General features: G+C 36.8%; 1 protein-coding gene across 1 annotated transcript; it reads right to left on the reverse strand.

The window, feature by feature from the left end:
• Positions 1–6,451: 6,451 nt before the first annotated feature.
• Positions 6,452–7,018, reverse strand: LOC114825063 (uncharacterized). The gene is made up of 2 exons (XM_029103398.2): positions 6,760–7,018; positions 6,452–6,657 (listed from the first exon to the last, which is right to left on the reverse strand). The coding sequence occupies exons 1-2, from the start codon at positions 7,016–7,018 to the stop codon at positions 6,452–6,454; spliced, it is 465 nt and encodes a 154-aa protein (XP_028959231.2).
• Between the last annotated feature and the right edge of the window lie 10,296 nt (positions 7,019–17,314).

A 17,314-nucleotide genomic window follows, 5' to 3' on the forward strand; every position in this document is an offset into this window, starting at 1 on the left:
ACTTACATTCAAATATCTCTTTTTCAGACATATAGACATCACATATTTCTCTCTCCAAGTCTTATATTCTTTACTACACACATATTTTCTTGATGCCTAGCAGAGGTTCTTACATCGCCGTCTACGCGTAGACACGTGCGCGAAGAACTCATCTCCCAACGACCTGCTATAGGTTATTTGTCAAGGATGGTTTACTTCATTCTTCCATAGAACTATACTTGTGGTTTGATTCTTCTTCCCAAAGATATGTAGGCAGTCCTTCTCAGATTCAACCACACCCCCCAATTAACCTCATTCTTCCGTCATCAGAGATTATGGGCTAGTTTGACTGATTTCGCCTTTGTCCGCGGATATGCACGATTTTGGTTCCAACAATAACCAACATTACTGCTTAGTGGCATTAGATACGAACCGACATTACTTCTATTTTGTGTAAACTAGGGGCAATTTCCTGAGCAAAATTTAACATTGGTGGGAAAAATCATGTCGGATAAATCCAACTCCAATGCTCCTTTATTCGATAGGAATACTTATTAAAAAAAAGTTCAATGGTTTGCTGATTGTGTTTTTTTTATGGCATGGGTTCATGTAGAGTTTTTCTTGTGTATATGTCTCTAATATTTTAGTCCATTAATAGATAAAATTTAGGAGAATTGACTGAAACAGGCCATTTCCTTAATCTTGGGACCGAAATAGGATTTTTGGGATATGCACATAACATGCACACGACATGCACAACAATATGATAAAAATAGGATTTTTTTAAAACTTAAAATGACCAAATTGCTCTCCCGTATAAATGAGTTATTACGTTCATCCCAGTCAAAACTCGACTCAGTACTGATCCCACCCATCTTCTTCATCCAACAGGTCTCTCTTTCACTCACTCTAAAGAACCTGCGGCTGAGATCACGATGCAGGCTGTCTCGAAGCGTGTTGGCCTCCAGTATCTGACCCAATTATCTTCCATCTCATCACTAGAGTCAATCTACCCCATTTCGATCACTATAAAAATTCCTCATTTCTCTCCATTTCTAGTTTCGATTCCCCCTAATTTGGTGACCTTATTTAGTCAATTTGTCAATTTTTCACGCTGTGTACATTTGTTCCATGGTTTGTGTCAAGGGGAACAACTTCTGGTGGGGTTCGAATGCGCATTCCAAGATTCCATTCTTTCTTATTAACGTGGTCATCTTTGTTTCATAGTTGTGGTACATGCTTGAACGAGTTGATAGGGCCCCCAATTTACCTTCATTTTCTGGGAACACGGCATAGTTGTTATCCATTGAAAGGTTAGTGGTGGGATTGAAATGGATGCGAAATTGTAGAACATCGGGATGCGAAGCTAGCAGATAGGGAGGTGGGATGGACGATGGAGAAGGATAAATTGGTAGTGATGGGGAAGGAAAAATCATGTTTTGCATGAACGAGTTAAAAATATGAAGTACATACACTGTATGTATGCTACATGTACACGACATGAACAAGGACATGCACATGAGCTATGAGTTTTATAATTTATATGTGGGTATTTCATTTCGCTTTTGTGCATGGTGTGCATGGTGTGCATGGAGTGTGCATGGCCGGTTTGTCTTATTTTGGTCCCAAGAACAAGAAAATGGCCCACATATCAAATATGCAATAAAGGAACGAAGAGATAATTAGAGAATGAAAATGTCACCGCAGTACTAAATTTATAGTCTAATCAATACTTAAAAAGTATAAAATAAGATATAAAATCATTCCATGCCATCATCCGTTAGCTCATTGTGGTCATTGATTGAATTAACGAACTTGGCAGGCAATGTTAGTATGCAAATTTTCATTGTCAAGTACCCAATCATCCAAATTTGGTATAGCATAATTATCAATTGCATCCTTATCCTCCAATACGTCAAACAAATCCCTCGGCTGCATTTGAACAACTACATGCCAATCTTTTTCAATTGTGTCCTCCACGTAAAATACTTGTAAGCTAGTGAAGCTAATATGAAAGGATCCTCTTCAAGTCCCAATCGATTGAAGTTCACCGAAGTAAATCTATATTGATCAGTCTTCATACTTCTTGGAGTTTCAATATTAACCATTTCGCACTTATATAGCATCACAGCTCGACCCCTATCTTCTGCCTCCGTAGGACTATAGTATCTAACCTCAAACATATATACCACTTTACCAAAACAATCCACTTGCCCAATTGCGCTAGAAATATTTGTAGGTACAAAGACACCACAATTTTGATTCTTATGCTTCATCCACAAATTTTATACAAAATCTGAACCCATTAATAATTTGAATCTAGTCACAAGCCTGCTAGGATAATTAGCAAGCCAATTCAAGTTTTCAGATATCAACATGTCCTTAGCATGACATCTTGAATTAATCTGTAATAAGTACAAACAAAGATAAAAATTGATAGGACAACTATAGACACGTCATAATTAAAATGTAAAAAGGTAAGTAAATAATGCGACTGTTATATCAACTCACATGTTGCTTGAATCTTTTTGGAAATTCCTTCTTGCTTACCTCCCTGATTTTTCGCATAGTCAACCTTTCTTGACGATGTTTATTTTTCAAGAATTCCTCATGATGCCTTACCCAATTAGGACCAAATTTACTTAATTAATTTTTCAAAGTTAAGAAAACTGATAAAACATTAAGACGTATGACTAGACGTTCTTACTTCTAAATAGGTTGACTCCATCACAATTCCAAAAAGAAATAGTAATGTTACAACTCAGAAAGTTTACGCATACCAATTCCTTGAACAAGCTTCTGAAACGTCGCCTTCGGTAGTGATTTGGTGAAGAGGTCGGCTAGATTGTCATGTGAACGGATTTGTGTGACTTCAATCTTCTGATGCTCTTGTTTTTTATGTGAGAATGAGAACTTCGGTGCAATGTGCTTGGTGTTGTCTCATTTGATGTAACCCTTCTTGAGTTGTTCGATACATGCTGCATTGTCTTCATAAATCATCTTCGAGATGTCAACAATGGGGTAAAGATCGCAAGAACTTCAAATATGGCCCACAACTGCTCTCAACCAAAAGCATTCCCGAGTTGCATCATGTAAGGCGAGAATTTCAGCATGGTTAGACGAAGTGGCAACTAAGGTCTGTTTAGTTGACCTCCAAGAGATTACGGTGCCTCCAACGGTAAAGACATAACCTGTTTGAAAGCGCGCCTTGTGCTGATTAGATAAGTATCATGCGTCAGCATAACCAACAAGATGAGAATCAACTCGAGTAGAGGAGGTGTGGCATTACTCAAGGATCTGTATGGATAGAATAACCCCAAATTCGTAATACCCTTAAGGTAACAGAAGATGTCTTTCACGCTAGTCCAGTGCCTACGTGTTGGTGCATTACTGTATCTTGCCAAAATATTAACAACGAATGAGATTTTCAGGTTTAGTGCATCAAGCTAAAAACAATAAAGCGCCTATTGCATTTAGAAAAGGAACTTCAGGCTCTAAAATCTCTTCATCATCCTCCTTCAGACGAAAGGGATCTCGTTTTTCATCTAACGATCGAACGACCATAGAAGTACTGGAAGGCTTCGCTTTATCTTTGTTAAAGCAACGCAACACCTTCTGGGTGTAATTCGTTTGATGTACTAAGATTTCATCCGAATGGTGCTCTATCTCGAGATCAAGATAATATCGAGTCTTTCCTAGATCTTTCATGTCAAATTCTAACTTTAGGTGCGCGGCAGTTCTCGTGAACTCTTCAGAAGTTCTGATAAGGTTAATGTCATCGACATATACTGCAACATCGCAAAACCGGAATATGACTTCTTAATGAACACACAAGGGTATAGTTCGTGGTTCACGTATCCTTAACTAGTCAAATACTCACTCAGACAGTTATACCATATTCTTCTAGATTGCTTCAAATCGCAGAGTGAACGCTTCAGTCGAATTAAGAGTGTGTTCCGGGATTTGGAAATATTTGATCCAGACAATGTAAGTCTCTCGGGAGCTTTCATATAAATTTTCGTATCAAGATCCCTATAGAGATACGCAGTTACTACGTCCATCAATTGCATACTCAGTTTTTCGGAAACTACCAAATTGATAAGGTAGTGAGAAGTAATCACATCCATAATGGGTGAATAAGTTTCATCACAATCAATCTCGGGGCGTTGTGAGAAGCCTTGCACAACAAGACGAGCTTTGTATTATGCTGTCGAACAAAAACCCACTTGTAGCCAACAGGTTTCACATGTGGAGGAGTATGAGCTACATGTCCAAACACCTTACGTTTCGCAAGCGAATTGAGTTCCACTTGGATTGCTTGTTTCCAATTTGATCAATTGGTTCTACGTTAACATTCATCAATGGCACGCGGTTTAATGTCATCACTCAACATGATCTCAGTAGCTACCGCATATGCTAATGCATCGTCAATAATCATCTCATTTATACACCACACATCATTTAAGCTAGCATAATAAACCAAAATTTCACGATAGAATAAGTAAGCGACAGCCAGATTCATGGTAGGTTCTTCAGAAGCTTATGTTGTGGGTTTCCTCTTTCAAGAGTGTGAAATCTTTGAACCAAGAGGTCTACCACACTTTTGTGTAGGGGCAAATGATTAACTAGCCGCTAATGTACGTGGATCGGCCAAATTGGCGTCCCGGGCCTCCAGGAGGGAAGTTCGTTGTACATTTGGTACATCTATCTTTGTAGGTACATTCACATATGGAATATGTGATCTTGTCACTCGTGCTAGATCGGTGAAAGCATCTGGCATGCTCTGGAGATCTAATATGCGTTGCATTTCAATTTTAGACTAAGCAGCGCGAGAATCTAAATGAGACAAAGTGGGAGTCATCCACGATAATTCACATTGTTCTTCAGGAACATTGACATTTTTATCTCCCCCTAACGACGGGAAGACTGTCTCATAGAAGTGACAATCCACGAAACAAGCGGTAAACAAATCGCCTGTCAAAAGTTCTAAGGAACGAATAATCGAAAGAGAATCATATCTAACGTAGATTCTCATCATTCACTGAGGCCTCATTTTTGTACATAAGGGCAGCGAAATCGACACATAGACCGCATAACCAAAAATGCACAAATGCAATATGTCGAGTTCGTATCTGGTAACCAACTGAAGGGTGCTATATGGTTGGGTCGTAATAGGCTTCAGGTAGACTAACATGGCTGCGTGCAATATTGCATAGCCCCAAGTAGCAATCGAGAGCTTGGTACGTTTGACATGTGATTTTTTGAATCGAACCTAAACTTCGGATTAATGGATGCCCGTGTGTTGATTTGAGAATACGACGCATTGCTATTCGTCTAGGATGTCCCGAACGATCATGCCAAAATGTAATTTCATGCGAGATCCCAGAGGTAAGGCTGACCACATAGTGGCTCTCTATGAGGCTTATGGTTGTAGTATATAGACAACTCAGGATACGCTCCATCTTCTCTATAATACGTTTCTGGCTATATTCATAGGAAGTTATGCACAGAAATTCAACTTCGTTTTCTACGTGGGTTTCAACGTAGTAATTACTATCTCTAATGTCCTTAAAGATCAACAACGTTCTTCCGGAACATGGAGAATAGACTGTCTTATCAATAGTCAAAATTGTAACATTGGACAACATTATACATGCCTTACCATATCTTTCTATTAGGTTGGATGGACCTGAAAGGGTTGTTAGAGGTGCATCATTAGGTACGAAGTTAGTGAAATAGATACATTCACGTAAAATGGTGTACGTGCTTGCACTATCTACTAGACAACAAACTTCCCCACTAGTCATACCTAGAATGAAAAATTAATTTGAATCGGTCACATGCATCAATGTTCTAAATAAAAATATCCATTCAAAATAATTTTAAGCATTCAAGGACGGAAATTAATTAAAAACTTAATATCCAAAAAAAAATCACCAACAAATAATCGAAACATAAAGGAAAATTATTCAAAATTTAACCAAAAAACAAGGAGGGGGTTCGGCCACTACTGTGGAATTTGGCCTCAATGTCTTATTTCAACTAAAAAATAGTTTATGTCTAAGATTCTAATCTTCCATAAGTGTGATAGCCTCTTTAAAGTCAGAAACCTTCATCTTCGAACTCTCCGGTTTGTCCACTTGCATAAAGTTGGATTCAAACTTCTTATGACGGGAAGCTACACTCTTTTGGGGAGCTCTGCAAACATGGGACAAATGGTCCTTTGAATCATAGCGATAACATTTATCTGCATCCATGGTTTCAGGTGCTTTGCCCTTATTCTTGAAGTTTAGGGTCTTGGGAGTGAGGTTAGGACGATTTGGGGTTTGTTTTCCTCCCTTACATGGGCCTTGGCTCTGTTGACCATGATGAGGTGGCTTCTGGCAGCCCTTTCCACTCCTCTTTTGGTGTTTTGGGCATTGGTTCGTGCCATAGTGTGTTTTAGGCACATCAGTCACCCAGTAGGTCGAGCTTAATGATTCTTCATTAACAGTTGGTTTTGCTTTCCAGCGAGAAGTAAAACAGAGATCAAATCTGAGAACTTGGTGAACTTATAAGCTTTATATTTTTGCTGCATGACAATATTAGTAACAGAGAAGGTCGAATAGGTCTTCTTCAGGAGATCCTCTTCGGTTAAAGTTTCATTACAAAACTTAAGAGGTGATCTGATTCGACAAACTTCAGAATTATATTCATTCACAAACTTAAAGTCTTAGAAGTGTAAATGCTACTAGTCATGTCTTGCTGCAAGCAAGAAGATGTCATTTTGGTGATCAAAACGATCAGCCAAAATGACCCATAGTGCTTGTTTATCCTCCTCAGTATGGTACTCAGTTTGTAGTGTGTCATGAATATGTCTTCGGATGAAGATCATGGTAGTGGCTTTCTCAGCTTCGCTAACAGGGTTGTCTATCTCATCTTCAATGATAGGATGCAAATTCTTTGCAGTGATGTGGAGCTTCACATCTTGGACCAACTGACAGTAGTTCATTTCAGAGTCATCCAAAGCGGTGAAGTCGAGTTTGTTCAAATTCGACATGTTCCTATCACAAAATAAAGGACAAGATGTGATTAGTGCAGTGGAGAAAAAAAATCAATCCATTCACATAGGAGTAGAACATTCAGGTTCTAATAGACATGTATTGGTTAAATTCGCATGAAAAACTTCGGGTTTTCATGGGTGATGTTTTTAAGGAAAACTTCAGGTTTTGAAATAATTATGAACTTCAGGTTCATATGTTCCTGCGGACAAATGCAAATATATACATAGAAATATGCAACAAGGAAATATGCAAATAGAACTCCATGTCTATAATTATAATTGAATTAATTATTTGGACTTCGGGCCAAATTTAAGTGTGGGTGAAAAATATAAAACCCAAATTGTCTAAAAAAAATAAACAATTGAAGCTTGGGGCCCAAAATCATGGGCCAAAGCCCACGGGTGGGCTGCTTAAATTTGAGTTGTGCGATCCAAGCCCAAAGTTGGGCTGGAATGGGTTTGGCTAGGTTGCAAACCCACAACAAATGAAAGATGGGTCGAGCAAAGGTAACGAGCCGCTACAGGTGAGCTTAAAGAAGAAAAAGGAAACAGGCTGAGAGACAAGCCCAATAGGGCTCAGGTTGGGTCCAAAGACACCTCAGCTGTAGCTGGGTGCATTCGCCGAGGAAGAAAGCCGGTGCCACCGCTTTAGGCAGCTGTGCTTTGGGACAACGATGTTCGGGATGAGTTCATGGGTCAATGGAGACCACAAATATGAACAGAGATTGAGAAATCTTAACGTTCTACCAAAATCCTTGAAATATGAATCGGAAAATTAAAAAAATTCTGATGAGATTCGAGGGAATCTCAGTCAATCGGTGTCGGGGATAAACTGCAAGTCGTCAAAACATGATGACCCGTGGGTGAGGATTGGCTGCACGCTAACCTGAAATAGTGGAGACGTCATGGAATGCGTCGGGGTTTTTGGGTTTTAAACCTGGAGCCCTCGGCTCCGGCTTGGCACAACTCGGCCACCCAAGCTGTAGGCTTGGTTGAATGGCTCAAGGTCATGGGTTTGAAGAACCCAGGTTGCCTTTTCCGATTTCTTTTATTTTTTTTCTTCTTTCAATTCAATTCAGTGCATATTATATAATTTAATGCATGGACATATATTTGATGCAATTCATGGCAATATCAAATTCACATTATTCAACAATTATGAATATAATGCATACACAATTTATGTAGAATCTAAAATTCGAAAAATGTAAAGTTGGGTCATGCATTATGGTGAATGTTCATGTTATCAGGGCTGCAAAAATATCGAGATAAAAACCATTGTTTTGGAAGAACATGATTGCGTGATGATAGGGATGAACTGGTTTGATGCAAAAAAAGCCTCCAAGTCAGATTCCTAAACGCGCTTTTATGTTAGCGAGTTTTCTATGCTCTCTGACCAACGGACTTCGTTGGATGTTTTCCAAAGATAGACAAATTTTCATGACGTATTCCCATATCTCGTCTATGACGGTGACCCTGTCATATTCTTGGTTTGCATTGTTTTAGAGGGCAATGAGGTCGTCGTTGTTAACTGAACCATCAGACATGTCAGATTGTGTAGTGATATGGCCAAGAGGAATAAGAGTTCATGAAAGCACCAATTATTGGAACCAAATTCATGCACCATCGCATGTGAAGGAAGTACTCAAACTCGACTACTTGCAAAACAACAAACAACCATGAGCAAGCCTAAGACCAGGGGATGTGTCGGCCAAAGGCTCTCTGACAGTTAAGTTAATGAATAGCTTTAGATTCAAGCAGTGGGCAAGAGAATTCAAGCGTTTAGATTGCGTTACCTGTGATGAACCCTAGGCGGGTGTATTTATACTATCAAGAGAGAGACCTTTTAGGATAGGATCCTCGTTCTAAGTCGAAAGAATCCTAGAGAATATCTAGAAGTAGATATTGCATGATCCTAGAGTTTATGATTACTTGCGGCACGTATATTCCTAGATTTTAGGAATAAGCATGGTCATCCAGTAAAGTCGCTTGGACCCTAGCTATTGGCCCATAATAAGGTGATAATGGCACCGTTACTATGTCTAATCTAGCTTTGCTAAGAGTCGGTGAGTTCATGACCGAACTTTTGAGGTAACTGTATTCAGGTCAACTTTACCCCAGCCCTAAAAAAGCACGGTCCCACAATAATAATACAGAGGTTTAAACAGAGAGAAAAATGTGAGAATGAGAGATGGGGAGAATGGGAGAAGGCATTCAAGGTTGTTCTACACCAAGCTAGGGAAATCACTCCCTATGTGCAAACAGTCTGGATCTTCAAAAGAACCATCTTCATGTGACCTTGGGCTTTCTTGAACCTTCCTTCAACCATTACAGTTAGGAGAAGCATTCTTAGAACCCTAGGAAATCCAGATTACTTGGCCTAGAACACTATGCAAACTTTCTCCTTCTCATGCTAATTCTTTCGAGATATTTCGGAACTTAGTATGAAAGTCTAAGTCGAACTTGACCTAAAAGTCTCCCAACATTAAGTAACAATCGATTCTCTATCATGCTTTTCCTCAAATATAATTCCACAAATTTTGAAGGTAAGCTTTGAGATAAGACAAACTTTTGATCATTTATTAAGGCTACCACTTGTATTACCTAATTAAGCTAGTCTATATATGGTTAATTATTCCTATAAGGCAATGGCATTGAATTATTGTTCGCGAACCCTTTCAAAATTTAACAATTATGTCCGTACAAGGAGACATCTTTTTGTTTGTGAATATCTCTCCATAACATTACCAGATTGTACTTAATTTATATATATATATATATGAAAAATTATTTCTTGTCCCTAGTTACTAATGTTTATTGACTGAAACCTTATTAGTTTTCAGATTTTGATCCAAATCCTAGCATTAATGTAATAATGAATTTACATGTCAGTTACATAATTTTTTAAAATAAAAATTAATAATTAATTTAGGATTTTAATACTCACACCTTTATTAAACTCCTAACTAATTTTTAATTCAAAACATTTCTAAAATAAATAAAAAAATTAGAATAAGTTTGTACCAATTAGCTTTTTAAAAAATCTTTTCAATTTTTCAATCGTATATGCACCCATTCATGTAATTTTTTTTTAAAATTTTTAATCTTAAAATTTACGCATGCTTAAATATACCAATTTGTTATATGTTAAATGTACCTTCTTTTTATATAAAATTTATTCAATTTTTTTCTAACCATTTTTAAACTTATATGGGTACATTCTTTTATTTTGATTTGAGAATGTATCCATGTCAAGTTTAATTGAAGAAATTTACTAATGTTATTAAGTCTAATATCTTTTACTTTTTCTGTGTGGTTTTGAAGAATGTACCCATGTTTTGGTACAATAATTTTTTTGTTAATTTTGATGAATGTACTCATGCTTATATATACATACACACAATATTATAATTTATATTTTAATATTTTTTACTCCCACAAATTATGGATTTTTATTTAAAATCTCATTAATATAAACAACTATAAATTTCAATTTTTAATTTTAAAAATATAGTAATATACATAGAAATAAAGTATTACATTAATTTCAAAGATTTCAATCAAAAATTGAAAACTAACAAGGCTTAGGTCAAAGAATATTGAGAGTTAGAGACCACATTCAAAGTCATTGAAAACTAACAAGGCTTAGGTCAAAGAATATTGCGAGTTAGGGATCACATTCAAAGTTTATATATATATATATATATATATATATATAGACACACGCGCGCGCACACACACACGAGGAGACATCTCTAGGTGAGTTTCTAACTGAATCGGAATATATCTAGCAATATCACAATTAGCTGCCCTCTGAGAGAAGCTTCAAAACCCAAATTTCTTTTTATAACTGCGTTTCAGATCGAGCTGCATTTCATCAATTTTGTTTTCGCGTCGCTCACCTGTGGCGTGGCGCTCCATGAAATTTGACAAATTGTACGGAATCACATGCAAATCCTGGCATTAAAAGTTGCAAAAGCAAGTGTGCGCTCCCCCTCCCTTCGATCCTTATTCATTGGAGTCTAGTTCAAGTGCTATAGAAACCTTCTTGAATTGATAAAAATATGGTTGAGTTCAAATTAAAAATATGTGGTTATGGTTTCGTTTGTTTGTGTGTGTATATATAGAGTAGATTGACGGAAGTGTTCATAAAAGGCAGAAGAAATAATAAATCATATCCCAAGATTGTAACAATATATTGTTGGAGAACAATTCAGAAATAAATATAAATAAAATAATTTGAAATTTTAATACTTTATTAACTAAAAATACTTGCTATACATAATGAAATTACAGAAACAAATACAAGAATTAAAATGGTACTAACTTGATTACAACAGGTAGAGGCTAGCGCAAAAGCTATGTCCTTTGAATAGTATTTTCGTCCCACTCTTGTGCTTGTGGTTCTACAACGTCTACTCAACCAAGATACAACTACCTAATTCTAAAACCCGCACTGGATTATAGAATTCTAGCGAATTGCTTTGTGTGTTTACTCTCTTGAATGTTTGTACGGAAGAGAAGGAAGAAGAAAAAATGATTTTCGATAGAACTGATGACTCCAATTATATAGGCTATTTCATACCTCTTCAAATACCTTTTGGATGTATCTGAAGCAATGTTTTACAAAAGGGCCTACGCGGCTGCCTAGGCGCTGGGCGGGTTAACTTGGAACCGAGGCGATTTCGTGCAAAACGGCTGGAAAAATCGGAGTGCCTCTAGGCGGTGCTAGGCGGCTGGGCGTTTTTTTTATATTTTTGAAATTTTAAAAAATAAAAAATAAAAACTTAGATTAAGTATCTTACATTACTATATTTCCTTATTTTCCTTCTATTTTGCATTTTATGTTGTTTTAAATTGTGAACTTGTTGTACATGTGTCTTCCTACATTACAATACTCCTCACTATATGACATATATGCTTAATGCGTTTTTAAATTTTGGACTTGTTGGATACTCTTTTTGCATTTTTATCATTCTTTTATTATCTTATTCATGGATTTCATACAAACATAATTTTTTGTGAGTGACAATATGCACTTATTTACAAGATATACAAGAAATTTACCTAAATCCGCCTAGGCGCATGCCGCCCGACTAGCGCCTAGCATTTTTTAAAACCTTGATCTGAAGCTATACAACTCTTTCCGAAGAGTTGTGTCTATTAATCAAAACGTTTTTAATTAATTGTAATTAAGAACTTAATTCGAAACTAAAACTAATTGATCAGATTAATTTTAATTCTTAGGCCCCAAGTGCCCCAAGGTCCAAGGCCCTTATCTTGATTAATTAATATTAATTTATATTAATATTAATATTATGGTATAATCATCAAGCCTAATCCACACAATTAGTGGTCCAAGTCTCAATCTCCATTCCAAATGGTCCAACACCTAATCACTAATAAAGAAAACTAAAGTAATATAAGGACCTCAAGTTCCCTTGAGTTCCTCGATGTGGGACTTAAAGGAGCTAAAAACTCCAACATACAATAGAATATGGTCCGCTCTACTTCATATCCTCTCCATTGATGGTCTCTCATGTAGGGGTGGGCACTTAGAACCGAAAACCGAAACCGAAACACGAACCAAATTGAACCGCACCGAACGGTTTGGTTTTGCGGTTTTGAAACGGTTTTGGTTTTGAAACCAAACCGCAACATAGAAAATGATTTGGTTTCGGTTTTGGCTTTTGAAAACTGCACTGAAACCGAACCGCACCGCAAATATTAATAAACATTTAATTAAATGTCCATATTATATTTCATGTTTTAATTGGTTGTTTGTTAGAATCCATACACTTAGTATGGGACTCAACCACACTAGAATATCATCATTCATCACTTTCTTTCATTCATTAACTTGATGGACCTTTGTTATTTTATACTATCACACACACATATATGTACAAGGGTGGACTAATCTTGTTATCAAGAGTCAAACAATGATCTAATGAAGTCCACTCATTTGAAGCATGATATCACATATTCGAGTATCAAAGTTTCGCTCATGTTTAATGAATTCAAATTTATTCAACTAGTTTTATGATAAACATTGTAAGGGACACCCCTTTTGTTGCACAAACATGTTTTAACATCACAACTGCATGCAACATACTAATTGTTTACATAAAAAATGTCTTTTTCCTATTGCTATTGGGAAATGCTTATTAATATGTTAAATTGCAAATTGTACATTTTTTCTTAAAAACCAAACCGATACCGTTTGAAACTGCACCAAACCGAACCAAACGGTTTGGTTTCATTTCGGTTTTGGGTTCAAAACCGCACCAAACTGAACCGCAAAAAATTTTGGTTTCGGTTTCACTCAAAACCGCACTAAACCAAACCGTGCCCACCCCCACTCTCATGTCCTCACCGATGATTTGTACGGATATTTGGTTCGTAAGGGTGGCGACTTCAGCTCCGCTACTTGTCCTTTTTACCTGTTCTTAAGTACCGAGTCTATCCCTTGTGCTTTTTAGGGGTTCTGGCATTTGGCCAGTGACCTCGATCCCTTTGTATCTTCTACGTGATTTGTAGAAGTCAAATCCTAGGTTTGTAAAACAAATCATTTTTAAACATACTTAAACAACAGGTAGTGTGAACGGGAAATTATATATTACAAAAAGAACAAATCCTAGGTTTGTAAAACAAATCGTTTTCAAACATACTTAAACAAAAGGTCGTGTGAACGGGAAATTATATATTACAAAAAGGACAAATTATAGGTTTGTAAAACAAATCATTTTCAAACAAACTTAAACAACAGGTGGTGTGAACGAAAAAATTATATATTACAAAAAGTCTTCACCACTGCCACATATATCAATTTCACACACGTCAGAGTATTTGAACATTACAGAGACAAAGTGCGAACACTTACGATAAGATTCTTAATTTGGTCCAATTATTCTTATATTATAACTTAACTCATGTGCGTTTCAACCTTTACATGTTCAAATGAGTTAATAAGTATGGCATTAAATAATTCAATTAGAAGCGTATTCAAGCTTGAATCTTACATAAGTTAGAGTTTTCACGTCTCATTAATGCGTGGTACCTGTTAACCACTAATATATGTGAAATTAATTAACGAAAAATGAAATAATCAACGGTGACAACATTCAAACTCACACATGGACGTATACATTTAGTGTTGTTATAATCTACACTTATCTCTTTAGATTCCTAAATTATTTTTTTGTTCTTTAATAATATTTAGAATAATATAAAAACAGCATGTATCTTCAAATTTACGAGATTCTAAATAAATATTATAAAATCAATTCAAAACATACAGCGGATCCAAGAAATAATATTAGGGGGGTCAGTAAGAATAGCGCGCGCAACGCGAAAATTTTTTTATATTAGAAATAACATGCATATTGTCATTTCATCAAGTCTTGTTAGGCCTGAAGTCATTTGAAAATGCATACTACATACATGTTAATGTAAGCAAGGGGTAGCACCCAAGGTATTCATGGACATTCATCAGATTTTGGTAGGCCTGAAGTCGGTTGGAGGGCAAGTATGAAGCCAACTCTAATCTTCAAAAGGACAACACTCAAGGTATCCATGGACATTCACTGAAGTTCGGAGGGTCAGCACTTAAGGTGTCTATGGACGTTCATCGAAGTTCGGGGGGTCAGCTGACCCCCCTTGCCCCTTAATGGATCCGCCAGTGTATGCATCATCACTTAAGAATAGCTAAAAATGATTTCATGCTTAAAATTAGTTGATACCAACGCTAGCCTTTGCTTGAATTATTATTCAAAAGAAGAAAAAAGAGTTAAACATAAGAAACCCATATTTACGAGATTCTCTCACATTGGTCAACAGACCTTTGTTTGATTCAAGGGTGCTTTAGATTTTGGCCCTTACAACTCATTATTTCTAGATAAAAACTCATCTATCTTTAAAGATCCAGTTTAAGCCCAAATTTAAAATTTGCAAATATATGGGAACACTATTGACCTATTAATACAATTTACATTCATGCCACTCATACTTTATGGTCCCTTTTCCAAATTCCTAAATTTATGCCAAATTAAAAGTAGTAGAAAAAGTGAAATAAAATGTAAAAAGTGTTTGCATTAACCATATCCATGTCAAACAAGAAAAGTAGTTTTTTTTTTTTTTTAGTGATATATTTTGTAGCAATTTTACCCATATTAATTGGTAGGTAAATTAGTTTGTTCCAATTATTTAAAAAAAAAATACTACACCTATATTATATATTTTGAATCAAATAACATTCCTCTAACTTGTAGGTAAATTATTTTCTATGTATTGTTATATATGTTAGACACGTTTTGTTGTTGTATAAACATGAGTGGAACATAATATTGTTGATTTTATACATCAAACAACATTTCTTTTGTTATAGGTAAATTATTTTCCATGTACAAGTACTTATGTTAGGCACGTCTTGTTGTTGGTACATACAATATTTTGTATCATTGTAAAGAAAGATATTACATTACACCCATGGTATAATTGTTGTAGGTAAATTATTGGAAATTAATTTGTAGTTAGGTAATGAACATTTTGCATCATTAGAAATGAACATTTCAAATAGTAGGTAGGTAAATTAATTTGTTCTAATTATATAAAAAAACAAATTACACTACACCTAGTTATATTTAATATTTCCAATTATTAAAAAAAACTATACTACACCCAACCAAATAACATTTATCTAACTTGTAGGTAAATTATTTTCCATGTATTGTAAGATATGTTAGGCACGTTTTATTGTTGTATAAACATGGGTGTAACATAGTATTTTTAATACTATGCATCGAACTACATTTCTTCTTAATATAGGTAAATTATTTTTCATGTATTAGTACATATGTTAGGCACGTTTTGTTGTTGGTATAAACATCATTTTGCATCATTGTAAAAAAGAGATATTATATTACACCCATGGTATAATTGTTGTAGGTAAATTAAGGGTAAATTACATAGTAGCCCCTCAGGTTTGAGGTCTATTACAACCTCATACAACAACTTTAAAACATTTCACTTTCATACATCCAGTACCATTTTATTTCAAAATAACACCTCCGTTAGATTTTCCATCCATTAGTCTGTTAAATGCTGACGTGGCTACCACATTTGTGCTGATGTGGCTGCCACGTGGAAAAAAATATATATTTTTTTAAAAAACCTAAATCTTCTAAATATTAAAAAAAAAAACAAAAAAAAAACTAGAAAATCCCGAAACCCAGATCCTTTCCTTCCCCCCCTCCCCCACCCTTCTGCAACTCCCAAAATCCTCTCTTCTCCCCGCAACCCCTAAACCCATATCCCCCATCTTCATCTTCTTCCCTTCAACCCAGAAATGATAACCCCCCACCCCAAAACCAGAAACCCAGAACACCCCCGCCCCCCCAACCCACGACCCTGCCTGTGCACCCCCTAACCCACGACCCTCCCTCCCTCCGCACCCACCCTCTTTCCTTCTCTACACACCCTCCACTCTCCTCTACACACCCCCTACCGCCGACCCAATTGCTTGTTCTACCACCACATACCTGCAACAACAAAAAGAAGAAGAAGAAGAGGGAGGAAGAAGAAAAAAAAGAAACCCCCCAGGCCCTGCCTCGACCCACGACCCACCTCCCTTCCCCCCGCTCCACCGCGACCCACGACCCACTTCCCTTCTCCCCCCCCCCCCCCCCGCGCGACCTTCCCGCGAACTGGGCTTTTTTTTCTTTTTTTTTCTCTTTTTTTTTCTCCCTCTTCTTCTTCTTCTTCTTCTTGCAGATTTTGGGGGGACGAACTGGGGTTTTTTTTTTTTTTTTGGGAGGGAGGGATGTGGGTTTCTGGGTGAGGTGGGTCGTGGGGGAGGGAGGGTTGCGGGGGGGGGGGGTTGGATTTCTTCTTTCTACATTTGGAGATCTGGGGCGGAGTGGTGACGAAGAGCTGGTGGCGAGAGGCTGAGCTGAAGAGGTCGGCCATGGATGATCAGTTGAAGTTGCAGAGAGCGAGCAAACCAAAGAAACCCTTTTGCACTTTGATGGTGAGGAAAATGAAGGGAGATAAATGTGAAGGGGAGGTTCTGGGTGAGGTGGGTCGCGGGGTGGGGGGTGGCGTGGTGGTGGGGGGATTTCTTCTTTCTGGGTTTCTGGTTTGGGGGGTTCACGGGGTGGGGGTTTCTTCTTTTTTGGTTTTTTTTTTCCCTTCTTCTTCCAAGGTTCAGGGGTTGGGGGATAATGGGATATGGGTTTCAAATTGGTTTTTTTTTTTTTTTTTTTTTTATAATTTTTTTTTTTAAATTTTTTTTGC

This window comes from Malus domestica, chromosome 05 (assembly GCF_042453785.1).
Source record: "Malus domestica chromosome 05, GDT2T_hap1".
NCBI lineage: Eukaryota > Viridiplantae > Streptophyta > Magnoliopsida > Rosales > Rosaceae > Malus > Malus domestica.